Below are 16925 nucleotides of genomic sequence, written 5' to 3' on the forward strand. Positions count from 1 at the left end.
CTACTTACACCCGTTGTACATCACCAGAGAGGAGGAGGCTGAGACATGGTGGAGGCTGCAGGCCCTCAGGCAGCGGCTGAACAGTCAGTCTGCCCCTGGTTTGGGGCTAAATGTGTTCGTTGCTTGCCTGGCACCTTCCCCATCTCTGCTCCTGGCCTGAGGAAGCTGCACCGTCAGCCCTACCCCGGCTGTTATGCCACTGCTGTGCCTCCCTGCTTACACTGGCTCCGCACGCTCATTCACGCTTTGCTCAGTTCCCAGGCCTCGGCCTGTGTGCCCCCAGTTCACCGGCATCTTACCTGAATGCTGGGTAGTATGCGACTTCGCCGGGACTCTTCAACTCTTTACCCTGTGACGGCCTGGTCTGTAAATTAAAACGAACGAGCGAGTCCAGTAGTAGTGTAGGCATGTCTGCCGGCCGCCTCGTCACCTTAATGTTAGCGAGCTTACATAGCTGGGTGAGGCAGGAAGGGTGTGAGGAGATGCAAGCAGCCCAACTAATTGATTGTTGCACTTATAGATAATGAAAACCGTTGCCAACGATTTTCATTTTCGATTATTATCGACTTAGTCGATTAGTTGTTGCAGTGCTACTTTACACAGATGAAAAAAACTGGATGGACACTGATGTCAGAATGTTGATATCCGTTCCGATCAGCAGGTGATCTGTGCACTGATCTCCTCTAGATTGGACTGTGGGAAGGGGGCCTAAGTTATATTTAATTACTGTATGTCTACAGTAAAGAAAAGGAAACCAGGGCACAATTGGTGATGCATTGATGCAGGGGAAGGGTTAATGAACCAGGTCAGGATGATGCTATTGTAGGGATTCTTATCTGCATAGAAAACAGGTCAAAATGACCCATTGTGTTTTGAACCACAGTGTGAATGCAGTGGTGAGATACCCTAGGAGGACACCTGCAACAGCAATTTGTGTAAAGTGCAGCTAAATTGCTACATGTATGAATTTGGGCCCACTCTCACAGCAGACCACATATAGCTGAAGATACACTATATTGCCAAAAGTATTGGAACACCCCTCCAAAGCACGTCGCCACTGCACTCTAGAGAAGTGGAGACGTGTTCTCTGGAGTGACCAATCACGCTTCTCTGTGTGGCAATACGATGGACGTTTCTCGGTTTGGTGGTTGCCAGGACAACGGTACTTGCCTGACTACAATGTGCCAAGTGTAAAGTTTGGTGGTTTGTTGAGGGATTATGGTGTGGGGTTGTTTTTCAGGGCTTGGGCTTGACCCCTTAGTTCCAGTGAAGGGAACTCTTAGGGCATCAGCATACCAAGACATTTTGGACAATTTCACGCTCCCAACTTTGTGGGAACAATTTGGGGATGGTCCCTTCCTGTTCCAACATGACTACGCACCAGTGTACAAAGCAAGGTCCATAAAGACATGGATGAGCGAGTTTAGTGTGGACAAACTTGACAGGCCTGCACAGAGTCCTGACCTCAACCCGATGGAACACCTTTGGAATGAATTAGAGCGGAGTCTGCGCGCCAGGCCTTCTCGTCCAACATCAGTACCTGACCTCACTAATGTGCTTCTGGAAGAATGGTCAAACATTCCCATAGACACACTCCTAAACCTTGTGGGCAGCATTCCCTGGAGAGTTGAAGCTGTTACAGCGGCAAAGGGTGGGCCAACTCAATATTGAACCCTACGGACTAAGACTGGGATGCCATTGCAGTTCATGTGCGTGTAAAGGCAAGCGTCCCAATACTTTTAGTAATGTAGTGTATCTGAACTGTACCACTGGGTTTAATGGTACAAAAAAAATTCTAATTTTATATGCAGTAATATGTGCTTCATGTCCCCTCTTTTTACACTTTAGTTAATCAGGCCTTTAGATAGGTGTGAAGTTTTATAGGCTTAATTGGACAACAGAAGTTTAATGCATCACCAATCTTATGCTATGCTTATGCTTATTCTTATCTCAACTTTACAAATTTGCAAACAAGTTGTAAAAGTTTATGCACAAACTACAATTAACATTCCTTTACATTAGTCGTAGTGACTGTCACATAGGGAGTCTGGATGCACCTATTAGATCTCCTATGTATCTTTACATACCATGACTTTTTGTATTCTCTAAAATCACTTTAATAAAACTATATTAATGTTGGATATATATATATATATTTATGTTGGATTATAAAAAGCTCTCCCTGAAAATATACTAAATCCCTTAATGCCCTGCTGCATTTTGTAAGTGCTTTTTTAAATGCTCTGGGTGTCATAAATATTTTTATTTCTTTTGTAGTTCATTTTGTTTTGTTTTGTGTAGCTTGTACGTACCACTCTGCAGGGAATGCACACAGTGTTTTGTGATGAGATCAAAATGACTGTGGACATTTTATGTTTTGACACTGAGCTAAGCCGTCATTTTATTGTTATTTTATAAGATTTATGGAGGTTAATTTTATAGTGACATGCAGTATGATTACTTGGACGACCATTTTCATTTTTCATTCTTCTGTGTCATTATGTTTAATTGTTTTCTGCCATTATTATTTTGTCCAGTTCCATGGTTGAAATATTGGGAACAGTTACCTAAATAGTTTATTTCTATTGAGGGAATAATTAGTAAACTGTTTTAATGTTTCAGTAATTTTTATTTCTACAGATATCAGGTCAGGACATATCATTAAAAAAACAATACTTATGAATAAACAATAAAACACATCAAACAAATAAAAACAAGTTACTGTAGCTTGCCAAGCATAACCTCAGTGTCATAAAAAAGTCACAATTCTTTCAGTTATAGAAGCTTACTGTTGATGATGTACGCATACCTCTAACTGCAATTACTCCGTTTGAGTTTTTATTACTGTTTTGGCCAGGACCATGCTTACCACAAGGCCAGTTGGGGCAGCTGCCTCAGGGGGAAAGTTGGAGGGGTGGCATTGAGGCTAAAGTATCCATGCAGTTCAGTAACATTGAGTCTGGTATAACCACAAGCTCAGCGCTACGGAGCTCGCTGCCAGTCCACAGGCATACATATTGAAGTGGAATTTCAGACTAAACTTTTTTGGATTAGTGTGTGGAATAGTTAGAACCTCTTGTCTAGATTTTATTGCTGTCTGTTTTATTTCTCTACATTCTGTCCCAGTGACCTCGAAGGCTGTGAGGAGAAATCTTTCAGATTGTAATATTGAAAGCAATAAAATGTGAGAGAGTTTCTAAACCTTCAAAAAACATTCACCATGTTACTAAAAAAAAAATTTAAATACAAGATCACATCGTGATGTGGTTAACCACTTAAGAAAAAAATGCATTGTCAGCAAGATTAATATTTATTGCTATCCAAAATATTGCTCACATTTATATAAGTATAAAACCACCTGAAGCTCAATGACATTAATATGCACACATGTAGATATTGCTGTGCACACCAACTAAACACCTTTGTAATCTTACATTATGAGTTTATGTACAAAATTCTCAGCTGGCTGGAGAACGGTGTGTGTACTGATGGATGGGCAAATTTAACTAACATTGTTGCAGAAATAGGGAAATTGCATTTTGTTTCTCATAACTGAGTTTGTCATTTATTGTTTTTTCCTATATAGTTGGAGAGGCAGATCCTGATGCAGAATCAGATGCGGGAAAAGCAGATGGCCATGCAGATTGCCTGGAGTCGGGAGTTTCTTAAATATTATGGAACTTTTTTCAGTTTGGCAGCACTTGGATTGACATCAGGGTTTGTACATTTTATAGTAATTAAGCTAGATGTGAAGCTGGCCATACACTTTACAACCATCGCAAGACTTTAGTCTTGCGATGGTTGTAAGGTAATTCAAAAATCGTACAATTTTCGACGGGTTTTCAAACATGCTCGTAAGACAAAAGACAAAAGAAACGGTCGCACACGCCTTCCATACACCTGCCGATTATCGTACGATCGCGAGATTAAGGTGTATGGCCACCTTAAGTGACACCAAACTTTACACAGCTGAACCTCTTTACAGTGGTCTTATGCAAAATGGATGGTAAAACGTATCAAGGCTTAGACAGTTCATGTACTTAAGAGAATCAATCATGACTAGTCTTGGGCAATGATTGCAATATGCAGTCTCAGTAATGAGAACTATGCAGGCATACATATTAAATATTTATAGTTAAACCCCTTTTTTTTTTTACTTTACTTTACTTATTTTTAGAGGTGCACCGAAATGGAATTTTTAAAACCGAAACGAAACCGAAATAAAAAAAAATGTCAGGCCGAAACCGATACCGAAAAATGTTTTTTATTTTTATTTTTTCAATTTTTTTAAATATTTTTTTTAATAAACTTTTCAATTTTTTATCCAGCCTCCTGTGACAGCGATGTCTCCGTCCACACACCGCTCTGCCGGACTGTGATAGGCGGCTGAGCGGTGTGGGAGGAGAGATGCCGCAGCTCACAGCGCTCTCGTCCTGACTCCTGCAGCGCTCGGCGGCTGTCACTTTCTTTTCTCCCCGCTGGAACAGCGCCCAGCGGGGAGAAAAGAAACCAGGGATGACCCGATGTATCGGCCGAAACATGGCTCTTTCGGCATTATGCCAAAAGTGCCATTTTCGGCCGATATGTTTCGGCGGCCGATATATCGGTGCATCCCTACTTATTTTGTCTGTGCCTGACTTCACCTTTTGAGTTGGAGGTCACCTGAAGTCTATCAGTTGATTCCCTGTCAGCGCCTAACCTCCCACATTTTTTGATATGTATTGGCAATGCACTGCAGTATCAAATAAAGAAGCCACGCAGTTTAAAGATCTAAACAATTAAAGGCTTTGTTATCTAATATTGTGCGCACTCAGTGGCTAGGAGGCAATGTGAGGCTTTCTCTACACCTACAATATTTACAAAATAATTATTAACCATGCTTTGATATCCCTTAGTCCATCCAAAACCAATATTTAAGCTTGAGCTTTACAATACAGACAGTGCAACAGGAACATCCCATGGTTAACAGGAACCTCCAATGTTAGGCAGGAACAGAGCCCAATTTATGTTTTTTATGTGTGTAGTGTTAGATTGGTTTGCACTTGTGGTAATGTGTGTTAAGATAGGCTCTTTAATCACATTAATGCAACACATGCTAGGTTGTATTTCACATATACTGTATAGAACCTTGCCCTAAGCGGGGTGACGTCTTAAATTTAGTTCTGCTGGACTATATCCAGTCAAGCTAATTTTTTTTTTTCCAGACTGTATCCAGTCTATGTTCATTTGGTGTTCCCTAAGCTCTCTGTTATTGTTTGTATCTGCCTGCTGCTAGGTGTGAACTTTCCAAAGAGCAGAACATTCAATAATGCAGAGTTATGAATAGGTGTGTCTCCCTGGCTAATCCCTAGGAGCTTCACGGCCAGTGGTGCATGCTGGGGAAGACATCAATATTCGAGGCTTGTGAGTGTCTCTACTCCCCTGGGCCTCCTGCCTGGAGGGGGTGTGTAAAGGGATGTGCTGTCTGATCAGACCTGCAGGTGGTCAGGAATAAAGACCCAGTTGGGGTCTGCAGCTGTCCTGCCAGTGAAGGAGAAAGCTGTGCCTGGCATAGAAAACTAGGGAGGAACTTTGTCTGTTGGAGGTGCCAGAGAAGCCAGAAGTGGGCTTGGACCTCGCAGGAAGTCTGTTGTCTCGTCTAGGGAATTCTGTGCTATGCCTGCTAACCAGCTAAAGTTCCACAATACACAGTTTTACTGTAATCAGTTTAAAGGCTCTCTGCAGTGTGATGCTGGGAAATTGTCAGTGAGTCTAGAGTCTGTACTGTCCTAGGTGCCTGTAGAGAGACTGGCACCCAACTTTACATTCACATCCCACAACCAGCTAAGGACTCATCCCTGAGGTGAAATGTCAGCCCACCCTGCCTCTGAGCTCTGAAGTCCTTCACTTACTCCTCATTTTCTAAGAGAGGAAAATTGCAGAGACAGCTGGTTAATAGGATGTGTGTATACCACCAATGTATGAATACATTTGTAAATTAGGGCTGTATCTTCTCTGGGAACAGTATAAGTAAAAGACTTTGCATTGCTGATTTCATTAGTATACTAAAGCCAACTGTCATGCCTTATGGTTAAGCTCCCCCCTTTGTCTTCAGTAGGTGTGGCGGGGGTCAGTTATTGGTATAATTTATATTGTTTCCTTGAGCTTGTGTCGATTTGATGTGCAAAAGGGCCACCTGGCTGTACAATCATGTGGTGTTTTGGGCCGGTGTTGACTCGGGAGGAAAATATTTAAATAAGACTGTTCTCGGAGTCAGAATGGAGCTGAACATAAAATTATGGCCACTGTTTTTCAGCTTCAAAGAGACTTCAGTGGCCATCCAGTTACTGTCGTGAGAAAGACGGATGATTGTGTTCTTTGGACCAATCATGGATTCCTCATGTAAGTGAATGGGAGCAACTAGGATAAAGATGAATAGGTAGGGGCCATCAGGGAAAATTTAATTAAGGAATTTTATCCAGAGAACCTCACTGAAATAGACAACAACGCTAAGCCATGACAAGAAGCCATTTTTCTGAGAATGCTTAATCGCCACAAGGTCCTGTTCAATAGGTAATTTGTAGACCAACAATAACTGAAGCGAAGTAACTTTTTAGTGTATCACGTGCTAGAGAAGGGTATAGTATTGTATGCATTAGCAGTCTGTATGTTTATGTATTGTTTTACCTGTAACTAAGTAGTTTGTGTATTTTTGTGTTATGTTTGTGTTTATTGTAAAAGTACGTTAAATACTACTGGGTCAGTTTCCATGCCTTTATTACAAGAATGAGATAAACAAACCGTGGTAAACGTTTGCAAAGCAAAACATAATTGTATGAGCATTCTGAATGGCACACATACAGGAAACAAAATGCATTTAAGCCATAGCTCATCACAACAAACTGGTGTAAATACTGGGTGAGATGGGTTCTGTTGGATTGTCATGACACTAACATGTCACTTATGTGTGACAAATAAAAGGATCTGAATGACCATATGATGTGCTGGTGATACTTACAATTTGTGGATATTATGGTCCCTATGTGTGTTGTAAAGTAGGCACCACTCCAAGCTCACTCCTATGATGGACTACAACCTCATGTTTAGTTTATTAATTTGTATTGGGATTGCAGTCCATCACAGGAGTGAGCTTGGAGCGGTGACTACTTTATAACCCACACAGGAACCATGGGGAACAAAAGTAGCCCCCCTCCAGAAGGAAGGACGGTGTCAGCACCAATTCAGAGATTATTTGAGGATCTACAGCCGAGTGATACACAAATAAGATTAATTTCGGTTTATAGTTAAGGTACTTGAATGTATTTTTATGATTTAACTCCTTATTTTAGCGTCACATTAATGTGTCTAATCATACTTTCCTTACAAAAATTAAATACTTCACTACATTTTAAAGTACAATTTTTGGCTTAAAATTCAGAAAGAATTTGCTCTTTAGAGCCGTAAAAACATTGCCAATGTAAGCTACTGAGTATAACATATATAAATAAGGCTTTTCCACAACAAATAAAGCATGCATGATAAGGTAACAAAAGTTTCTGGTACAGTATCTGCATCTCTGGCAGTGTTATGAAAATGAAACCAGAGAGAGACCTAGAAAAAAGAAAACAGGGGAATTTATAAAAACTGGAGCAGACAGAGCAGTTGCCATGACAACTAATCAGCATCTATCTTTCATTTTGAAAGCTTAACTGAACAAACCAAAAAGACAAGCTGGTTGGTTGCCATGGGCAACTGCTCCAGTTTTAAAAATTTCCACCAATTTGTCTTACAAAAAGAAACAATTTTACAGGTAGGAATTGGCCATCAGGAACAAAGGCTTTCTCTTTGGACCACTCTTTAGAGTACTCTAAAGAAATAATTTATTTGCAGTAGCCGATTGGACATTTGCAAACAAAACAAGCAGAATATTGGCAGCAGAATGTAAGATAGTTTAACAAATGAATCCTATGATAAACAGATTAAAACTAATATTTTGAATAACTCGTGTTTTGTTTTTGTTTGTGTGCAGGGCCATCAGAGGAAAGAAACCAGCCTTATTCATTCCTGTTGTACCACTAGGATTTGTATTTGCATATCAGTATGATATGGGCTATGGAACCCTAATTCGTAGGATGAAAGGTATAAATTAATTTTACTTAGTTTACCTTACACGTGTTTTGCTTGTACTTTAATATTTATGGGATGAGTGGGCATTTGCCATAATGTACAAGTATGCATAGCATACTTGCTTATTGTGGCATAGTTAGCCCTCCCCGGATGATGAAGTGTCCCTGGCCTGCCTTGTTACTAGGGCTGCACCGATACCGGTATTTTGGTACCGAGTAGGAGTACCGCTAATTTTCTTTCGGTACTCGCCGATACCAATTACCGAGTAACGGAAGTCCCATTCAGGAAGCCAGGTGGCGTATAATGACTCGCCACCTGGCTTCCTGATTAGTCGGGCAGCGTGTAAAGACTCGCCACCCGGCTTCCCGATTAACCAGAAAGTCCCCTCTTACCTTTGTATGTCCAGCCTGTCACCCCCTGGGGCCTCTCCAGCCAGAACGCGGCCTTCCTCCGGTACCCAGCCAGAGCCGTCTGGCCGGCCAATCAGGGAGCCGGGCGCCGTGTAATGACGTGACATCCTGCTTTCTGATTGGCCGGGAGCCGGGCAGCATGTAATGATACCTGACATCTTCAGGGTCAGCCACTGGACAGCCACTGATGATGTAACTCCTGTGCATGTATGCTGAAGTTACATTGTCCTGGAACCTGGCTCAATACTTGATAGCCATTAGATGCCAGGAATTAGGTGTTGGTGTACACTGCACTGCAGATATTCTTTGGCAGAGACTGCATGGCTCTTGTGCCAAAAAAAACCTCTACCTTCTAGCAATTTGTTAATAATTGTATATATGAGTTTGATTAGTTAAGTTTTGAAAATGAAAGCTAGAAGCTGATTGGTTGCCATAAGCAACTTCTGCAGATTCTAGTTCTGATAAATTCCCCCCATTGTATTCCTGACATACTGATCAAAATTCCTTTTTTGTCAAAGATATGCTGGACACATTAACACCCTGCCAGGGATATGATGGGCACATGAGTCATACCCTCAGGTACATGCTCAGCAAGGGATACTCTGCAAGAAGCATCTTTTTGTTCCAGGGATGTGTAGAGCATCGTGTGGAACTTTGCTAAGAGCATGATAAGCACTGGGGACATTATGCTATTAACATGCTGTGAACTTTGCATACAAGGGACATACTGACCACACTGAACATATACTACACTCCCAGAGAAATGCTGACAACAGTGAATTCTATGCTAGGGACATGCTGAGTGTGGATCACACTGCCAGGAAACTACTGAGCCCATTGAAATCTCTGCCAGACCCATGCTGAGCACATGCAGCACTAAAATAAGGGCATGCTGTGCTCTAAAACCCTATTGCCATATACTGTATACGCTATATGCTGAGAGTGCAGAGCCGCACCACAGCTGGGACGGATCCTGACAATACTGTAGAGATCCACCCAGCTGGCTGATTGACAGCGGGCTCTGCCTCTCTAGAAGCAGAGCCAGCTGTGCCCGCCCCTCCCCCATCCCTTCCTCCAGTCAGCACTAGAGAAACAGAGAGGGGAGGGGGGAATCCCTGCAGAGAGCAGTGACTGGCAGTCAGAGGATCGGGAACTCAGTGATCGACAGTATGTGTTCGTTGTCTTCCCGATCAGTAGAGCCGACCTGTGACAGCTTCATTGTCACACATCAGCTTGAATCATGAGTGTTTTTCACTCAGCCCATAATTCTCCTTTAAAGGTACTTGAATGCATTTTTAAGATTTAACTCCTGAGTTTAGTGTCACTTTAAGTATAGCCTGGCAACAAGTTCCCGTTTCCTTTAGAACCAGCAATAATCAGTAGTACATAAAAGGGGTTGTTTGCATAACAATTGTCTGCATCACTGAAATTAAAATTGATGCAATGGAAATTGTGATGTTACTTACTGTTTACAAAAAAACATATGCATGTTACATTATGCATACTAAAGCTTAAAACGGGGATCATTTGGCACTATTGTATAAAAGCACCGATACAGGTATTTTGGTACCGAGTAGGAGTACCGCTAATTTTCTTTCGGTACTCGCCGATACCAATTACCGAGTAACGGAAGTCCCATTCAGGAAGCCAGGTGGCGTATAATGACTCGCCACCTGGCTTCCTGATTAGTCGGGCAGCGTGTAAAGACTCGCCACCCGGCTTCCCGATTAACCAGAAAGTCCCCTCTTACCTTTGTATGTCCAGCCTGTCACCCCCTGGGGCCTCTCCAGCCAGAACGCGGCCTTCCTCCGGTACCCAGCCAGAGCCGTCTGGCCGGCCAATCAGGGAGCCGGGCGCCGTGTAATGACGTGACATCCTGCTTTCTGATTGGCCGGGAGCCGGGCAGCATGTAATGATACCTGACATCTTCAGGGTCAGCCACTGGACAGCCACTGATGATGTAACTCCTGTGCATGTATGCTGAAGTTACATTGTCCTGGAACCTGGCTCAATACTTGATAGCCATTAGATGCCAGGAATTAGGTGTTGGTGTACACTGCACTGCAGATATTCTTTGGCAGAGACTGCATGGCTCTTGTGCCAAAAAAAACCTCTACCTTCTAGCAATTTGTTAATAATTGTATATATGAGTTTGATTAGTTAAGTTTTGAAAATGAAAGCTAGAAGCTGATTGGTTGCCATAAGCAACTTCTGCAGATTCTAGTTCTGATAAATTCCCCCCATTGTATTCCTGACATACTGATCAAAATTCCTTTTTTGTCAAAGATATGCTGGACACATTAACACCCTGCCAGGGATATGATGGGCACATGAGTCATACCCTCAGGTACATGCTCAGCAAGGGATACTCTGCAAGAAGCATCTTTTTGTTCCAGGGATGTGTAGAGCATCGTGTGGAACTTTGCTAAGAGCATGATAAGCACTGGGGACATTATGCTATTAACATGCTGTGAACTTTGCATACAAGGGACATACTGACCACACTGAACATATACTACACTCCCAGAGAAATGCTGACAACAGTGAATTCTATGCTAGGGACATGCTGAGTGTGGATCACACTGCCAGGAAACTACTGAGCCCATTGAAATCTCTGCCAGACCCATGCTGAGCACATGCAGCACTAAAATAAGGGCATGCTGTGCTCTAAAACCCTATTGCCATATACTGTATACGCTATATGCTGAGAGTGCAGAGCCGCACCACAGCTGGGACGGATCCTGACAATACTGTAGAGATCCACCCAGCTGGCTGATTGACAGCGGGCTCTGCCTCTCTAGAAGCAGAGCCAGCTGTGCCCGCCCCTCCCCCATCCCTTCCTCCAGTCAGCACTAGAGAAACAGAGAGGGGAGGGGGGAATCCCTGCAGAGAGCAGTGACTGGCAGTCAGAGGATCGGGAACTCAGTGATCGACAGTATGTGTTCGTTGTCTTCCCGATCAGTAGAGCCGACCTGTGACAGCTTCATTGTCACACATCAGCTTGAATCATGAGTGTTTTTCACTCAGCCCATAATTCTCCTTTAAAGGTACTTGAATGCATTTTTAAGATTTAACTCCTGAGTTTAGTGTCACTTTAAGTATAGCCTGGCAACAAGTTCCCGTTTCCTTTAGAACCAGCAATAATCAGTAGTACATAAAAGGGGTTGTTTGCATAACAATTGTCTGCATCACTGAAATTAAAATTGATGCAATGGAAATTGTGATGTTACTTACTGTTTACAAAAAAACATATGCATGTTACATTATGCATACTAAAGCTTAAAACGGGGATCATTTGGCACTATTGTATAAAAAGCATACTTTATTACTGGAAACACTGTACAGAACAGCTGCTGTTGACATAACTAATCTTAGTAAAAGCATTCACTTCAAGGGTCCATTATTATACTGTGTGTGTATATAGATATATATAGACATACTGTATATATATATATTTTTATATATATATATATATACATAATGTGGTTCCGTCGGCTAACAAAGGGGGGAGGAGTCCGGTGATGTCATGGACATCAACATCACCGGACTCCTCCCCCTTCCCTTCATTAGCGCCGGCCAATCTGGAAGCCGGGCGCTGTGTAATGACGCAGCGCTTGGTATTCTGATTGGCCAGGAAGCTGGCTTCATGCTCCCTCGCCATCTCATGACGAGGGAGCATGGAGCCGGCCTCCCGGCCAATCAGAAAGCAGGGGGTCGCGTCATTACAAGGCGCCCGCCTTCCTGATTAGACGCCTCCGGCTGGGTACCGGAGGAAGGCCGCGTTCTGGCTGGAGAGGCTTAGGGGTGACAGGTTGGAACTTACCAAGGAACGAGGGGGCAGACTTTCTTGTTAATCGGGAAGCCGGGTGGCGAGTCTTTACACGCTTCCCGGCTAACCAGGAAGCCAGGTGGCGAGTCATTACACGCCACCTGGCTTCCTGAATGGGACTTCCGTTACTCGGTAATTGGTATCGGCGAGTACCCAAAAACATTATCGCTACTAGTATTCGGTACCAAAATACCGGTATCGGTGCATCCCTAGCTGTCATAGAAAGATGTATCCATGAGAATCATGGGTAGGGAAGCATCCTTTTGTTGTACCAGGACATGCTGCTGCTTCTTGTACAAATTGTCCAATGGACAGAAGAAGAGTACTTGTGGTTAACACCTTCCGGAATGTTAAGGTGTGCATAAGTATCTCACTGTGATGCTCAGACAATGACTGGGCCAACAAGAGCTTTCCTTAAACAGCCTAATCCTCGTCTAGGTATCACAGTGGGCCCTTATGCACTCCCCAAGACCGATCCTGTCATTATAATGATAAAAGACTCTCCCACTTAATAGTCACATTCAGAAAGGCATGGAGAGACCCACATCAATACCTACAGAACAGAAACCGATACAGATCTGTAATAAAGTTTAGTAAGATCCTTGTATGTATGATCTATATAGTTGACCTGGAGAGGATTCCTTAGTGTTTGTTTGTCACAACAAGAATGGAGTTTCAGTTTAAACCTTCATTTTGTAATGCCACACCTTATGGATATAATGGCAAAACTGTCAAAGAGTAGTGTAGGTTTATATTATCTCTGTTACTGTGTACATTAATGAATGAATATACATTTCTTTTTCATTCTAGGGAGTGCAGAGGATATCATTGAAAATGAGAATCATTTACTTGAGTTGCCACAAGGATTGCCATCTTTTGAGTCGATTGAAAAAGCTAGAAAAGCACAAAGAAAATTCTTCGTGGATTAGTAGAATGGACACATATCCATCCAAAGATATAAAGACCCCAATACTTCTTCCTGCCAACTGTTTACACAAACCTTGGGTACTAATTGTATGCTGTACTGTAATGCTGTGGGAAACGGACATACTGAATGAAATACAATACAAGCAAAGCAAAAAACTTGAATTTTAACTATAAGAATCAGGCGGTAATTCTTTATAACAACATCATTAAATCTGTTATTTAAAAGTAATATTCAGAATAATTATTAAATCTAAAAATGCTTTCTTTTTGGAACGTTTCCTTTACTGTGTCTTGTTTTGGCTTGGCTTATTTGGTGTCTCTGATTGTTCAGACCACTCATATAATAATCAGCGTCTTTGCCATTTTTATCATTTACCCTTCATGGACCTTGTTGCTAATATGACAATTATTTTTAACTGTGTATGCATTCTACAAATCCCTGTACAGAGTTGCTGTGCACAAGAGGTAGAAGTCTTCAGCTAACAGAGATGGAGGCTTCTGAACACTGTTGTGGGCTTTAGTGGAGTCAAGCTTGAACATGAATAGTCCAAGTGAGGTTACACAATCTGTAATGCTGCCATTGGATATAGCAATCCAGTTTCTTGCTCTGACACAGTGTAGCCGTCCTGTACAATGATCTACAACCTAGAGCTTAGATTGCTATTCCAAATCCCAGGAATACCAAAGCCAAGGTTTTTTTTTTGTTTGTTTTTTTTACCAAGGCAGGGAGCCCTCCGCTACAAGAATGAGAGCTGGCATTCAGTTCTTATTAACGGAAAAACTGGAAATGAATTACATCTCAAAAGCGGTGGAAAATATAAAGCATACACCCTCATAAGGTTTACAGAAAGATGAGTGCCCAAACACTTGATTGAAGTTGACACCCACTTAAATGAATAAGTTGCTTACAGTATATGTTAAGTGCCTCGTATGTCGATTTGATTTTGACCTGGCTGTCCTGCTGGTTATGCCAGCCTGTCCTAACCTTTGCTCCTTAGGCTAGACAAGTCTAGACTTACATAGGCTGAAAAAGAAAGTGCTTGGAATGCGGTTCTTACTCCTGCCAAGCACCTCCTGAATAAAAATGGTCAATTCATTGCACTGGGCTAAATTGCTTAGTGAACATATAAGTGGTTGGGGGTGGTACAGTGTAGAAACCGAATTACTATTTGCAGAATTCAGCCTGCGGATGCCTATTTGGTAAATTGTTCCCCATCTGAAGGAATTGAAGTTTTGAGTACATTTTGTGAATCCAGCCTTAAACATTTATGACAGCCACCAGCCTCAGACTCTGCCTACTGTTCAACTCTCCTTGAATGCCCTACTCAATGCTGATAGGGAAAACCCAAGGATCTTGACCTGGGAGCTGCTCTTATGGAAAAAAGTTTGCCGAGGTTACTTCTATAGACAGTGTGCTCCATGAGCTGCCTGCCTCAGGGAAAGCAGCATCAATGACTGGTGAGACAAAAGGTCAACTTTCCTGTCACATGACTGTGCATTTGGGTATACATATGGTTGTGTACTGTTGCTCTCAATCTTTATGAACCTAACATTACTTGCTGCTACTGAGAAAAGGCTGGTAGATGTCCATCATATCCAAATTTGTCTAATATACGTCTTAACTTGTGTTCTGGCGTATGGTAACGTAGTTATAAAAACAATCCAAACAATTGCATGCAAGCACAAGGGATCGTGAGCTTGAAATAGGCTAAATAAATTAAATTAAATGTCAACTTTAACACATCAGATGGACAAATAGGTATCTATTTTTGAAACCAGTGCTGTGTGATGTGTGGCTGAGTAATTACTGTAATGAGATCTATAAATATCTTGTGGATTTTAAAATATTTGTCTGGATAATAATGCAGTTGAAAATGCATGTGTACATACTGTTTAGTAAGGTTAGTTTTGGCTGTTCCTCTGTAGTCATCACTAAGGCCCCATTCACACTGAGCGATTTATGGAGCGATTTTTGCAGCGATATCGCTCATATTTCCACGCAATATCGCTCTATGTAGCTTCTCCAATCCATTTCAATGGAGCTGTTCACATCTCGTCGCTCAATATCGCTCAATATCGCTTGTAGCTCGTCGCTGGTAGCTTGTCGCTCCTACATGACCCTTTTTTCTAGCGATTTCGAGCGATATTGCTCCTGATTGCATACAGCCCAATAGGAAAAAGTTGCGCGACAAGTCGCTCAATATCGCTGGTAGCTTGTCGCTCCTACATGACCCTTTTTTCGAGCGATTTTGAGCGATATTGCTCCTGATTGCATACAGCCCAATAGGGAAAAAGTCGCGCGACACGTCGCTCAATTTTCATGTCGCTCAGTGTGAATAGTACATTGTTCACTACACTACACTAGTACACTAAGTAGAACAGAAAGTAGAATATCACTGAATGGTTGCAATACCGCCCAAGGCATACAAAGAATGATAACTCCCCCACTACCACTCTTGGGGGTGATGCAAATATGCCTCTCACACTACACTTTAAGGAGCACTCCTCTCACTCATTATCTCCCTCTGGAGTACTGCGTTTAGAAAATGACTCAACACACCACCTATCTGTGTTATACTCTTTATTGACCTGATAACTGCAGCAAGAGCCCGTTCCTTTTTTTTTTTTTGGAAGAACTTACATCTGCCATAAAACTGTAAAAGGAATCATTTTTAAAAAAACATGGTTCTATTGGTTTAAACTGCAAAACCACAGTTAACTTAAATGCTATAGTCTGCTGACCAGGTTGGGCACCAACTCTCCTACCTCCTGACCTGTTATTTTCCCTCCTTTTTATTATTTTTTTTTCTTAATGCATCTTTTCATATGTTTTACCATGCAATTTGGTTTGATAAAGAAAAACAAAAATGCAGCAAAATGCTCACTAAAAGGCAGTAAAGCATGACAAAACATCTGTAAAAGACAAGCTAAAGTGCAGCATTTTATGACCTTGCAGTGTGAATGCACAAATATACCTGCACCTGTATGTAGATGGATACCCTGTCTATAGGAGCACAACTCTATACAGTACACATATCTGAACCTACATGTGAAAGTTCAGTTGTTTGACAGGCAGTGTATCTAAAAACAACATGGAACCCTCGATGCTTGTGGACTTTTTCAGTTGCCATGGAAACTGGGCTTTGCCTAGCCCTGTCTTAGTGTATGGTTTATATTACAGGATTGTTGGTCTGGGTGTAAAGTATAAAGATGTAACCTCCAGTACCTGTATTAGGCAAATAGGAACATATAACATGTGTTGCTCAAGTCCAACTTTAATGTGTCTGATGGTATTGCTCTCCTGCAGTCACACTCTAAATCATTAAAGGTTCCCCTAGCTGCAGCCTAATAATAACATTGCTTGGCGGTCTATTCATTTACCAGCTACATACATCCCCTCTTTAACCATCTGAAATACGTATATAAAGGTCATGGTCATGTGGTTAAAACCAAGATCAAGGTAGGGTGACATGTGCAGCACCATGGCACCTGCAATCCAAACAGAGGCTAAGAGGGCACCTTCCTTGGCTGTAGGTTGTAGTTGCACTTTAAATACTAAATTGATGTGTAATAAAAGGTGATCAATAATAACCATCATGTATTCATAACCACCTCTAATCTTCTCTAGATGAAGAAAATCCGCTGCTACAAAA

At 42.0% G+C, this 16925-nt stretch overlaps 1 protein-coding gene across 1 annotated transcript in view; it reads left to right on the plus strand.

The window, feature by feature from the left end:
• PLGRKT (plasminogen receptor with a C-terminal lysine) overlaps nucleotides 1-13544 on the plus strand; it is a 34806-nt gene extending 21262 nt beyond the window's left edge. Inside the window, exons 3-5 of the mRNA XM_018570262.1 lie at nucleotides 3587-3717; nucleotides 8009-8118; nucleotides 13156-13544. Coding sequence (XP_018425764.1) covers nucleotides 3587-3717; nucleotides 8009-8118; nucleotides 13156-13274 — 360 coding nt within the window. The 3' untranslated portion in view covers nucleotides 13275-13544. The remainder of the gene's footprint in view (nucleotides 1-3586; nucleotides 3718-8008; nucleotides 8119-13155) is intronic.
• Nucleotides 13545-16925: the final 3381 nt, after the last annotated feature.

Source organism: Nanorana parkeri, unplaced genomic scaffold (genome assembly GCF_000935625.1).
Source record: "Nanorana parkeri isolate BGI_ZX_2015 unplaced genomic scaffold, ASM93562v1 scaffold1489, whole genome shotgun sequence".
NCBI classification, from domain to species: domain Eukaryota; kingdom Metazoa; phylum Chordata; class Amphibia; order Anura; family Dicroglossidae; genus Nanorana; species Nanorana parkeri.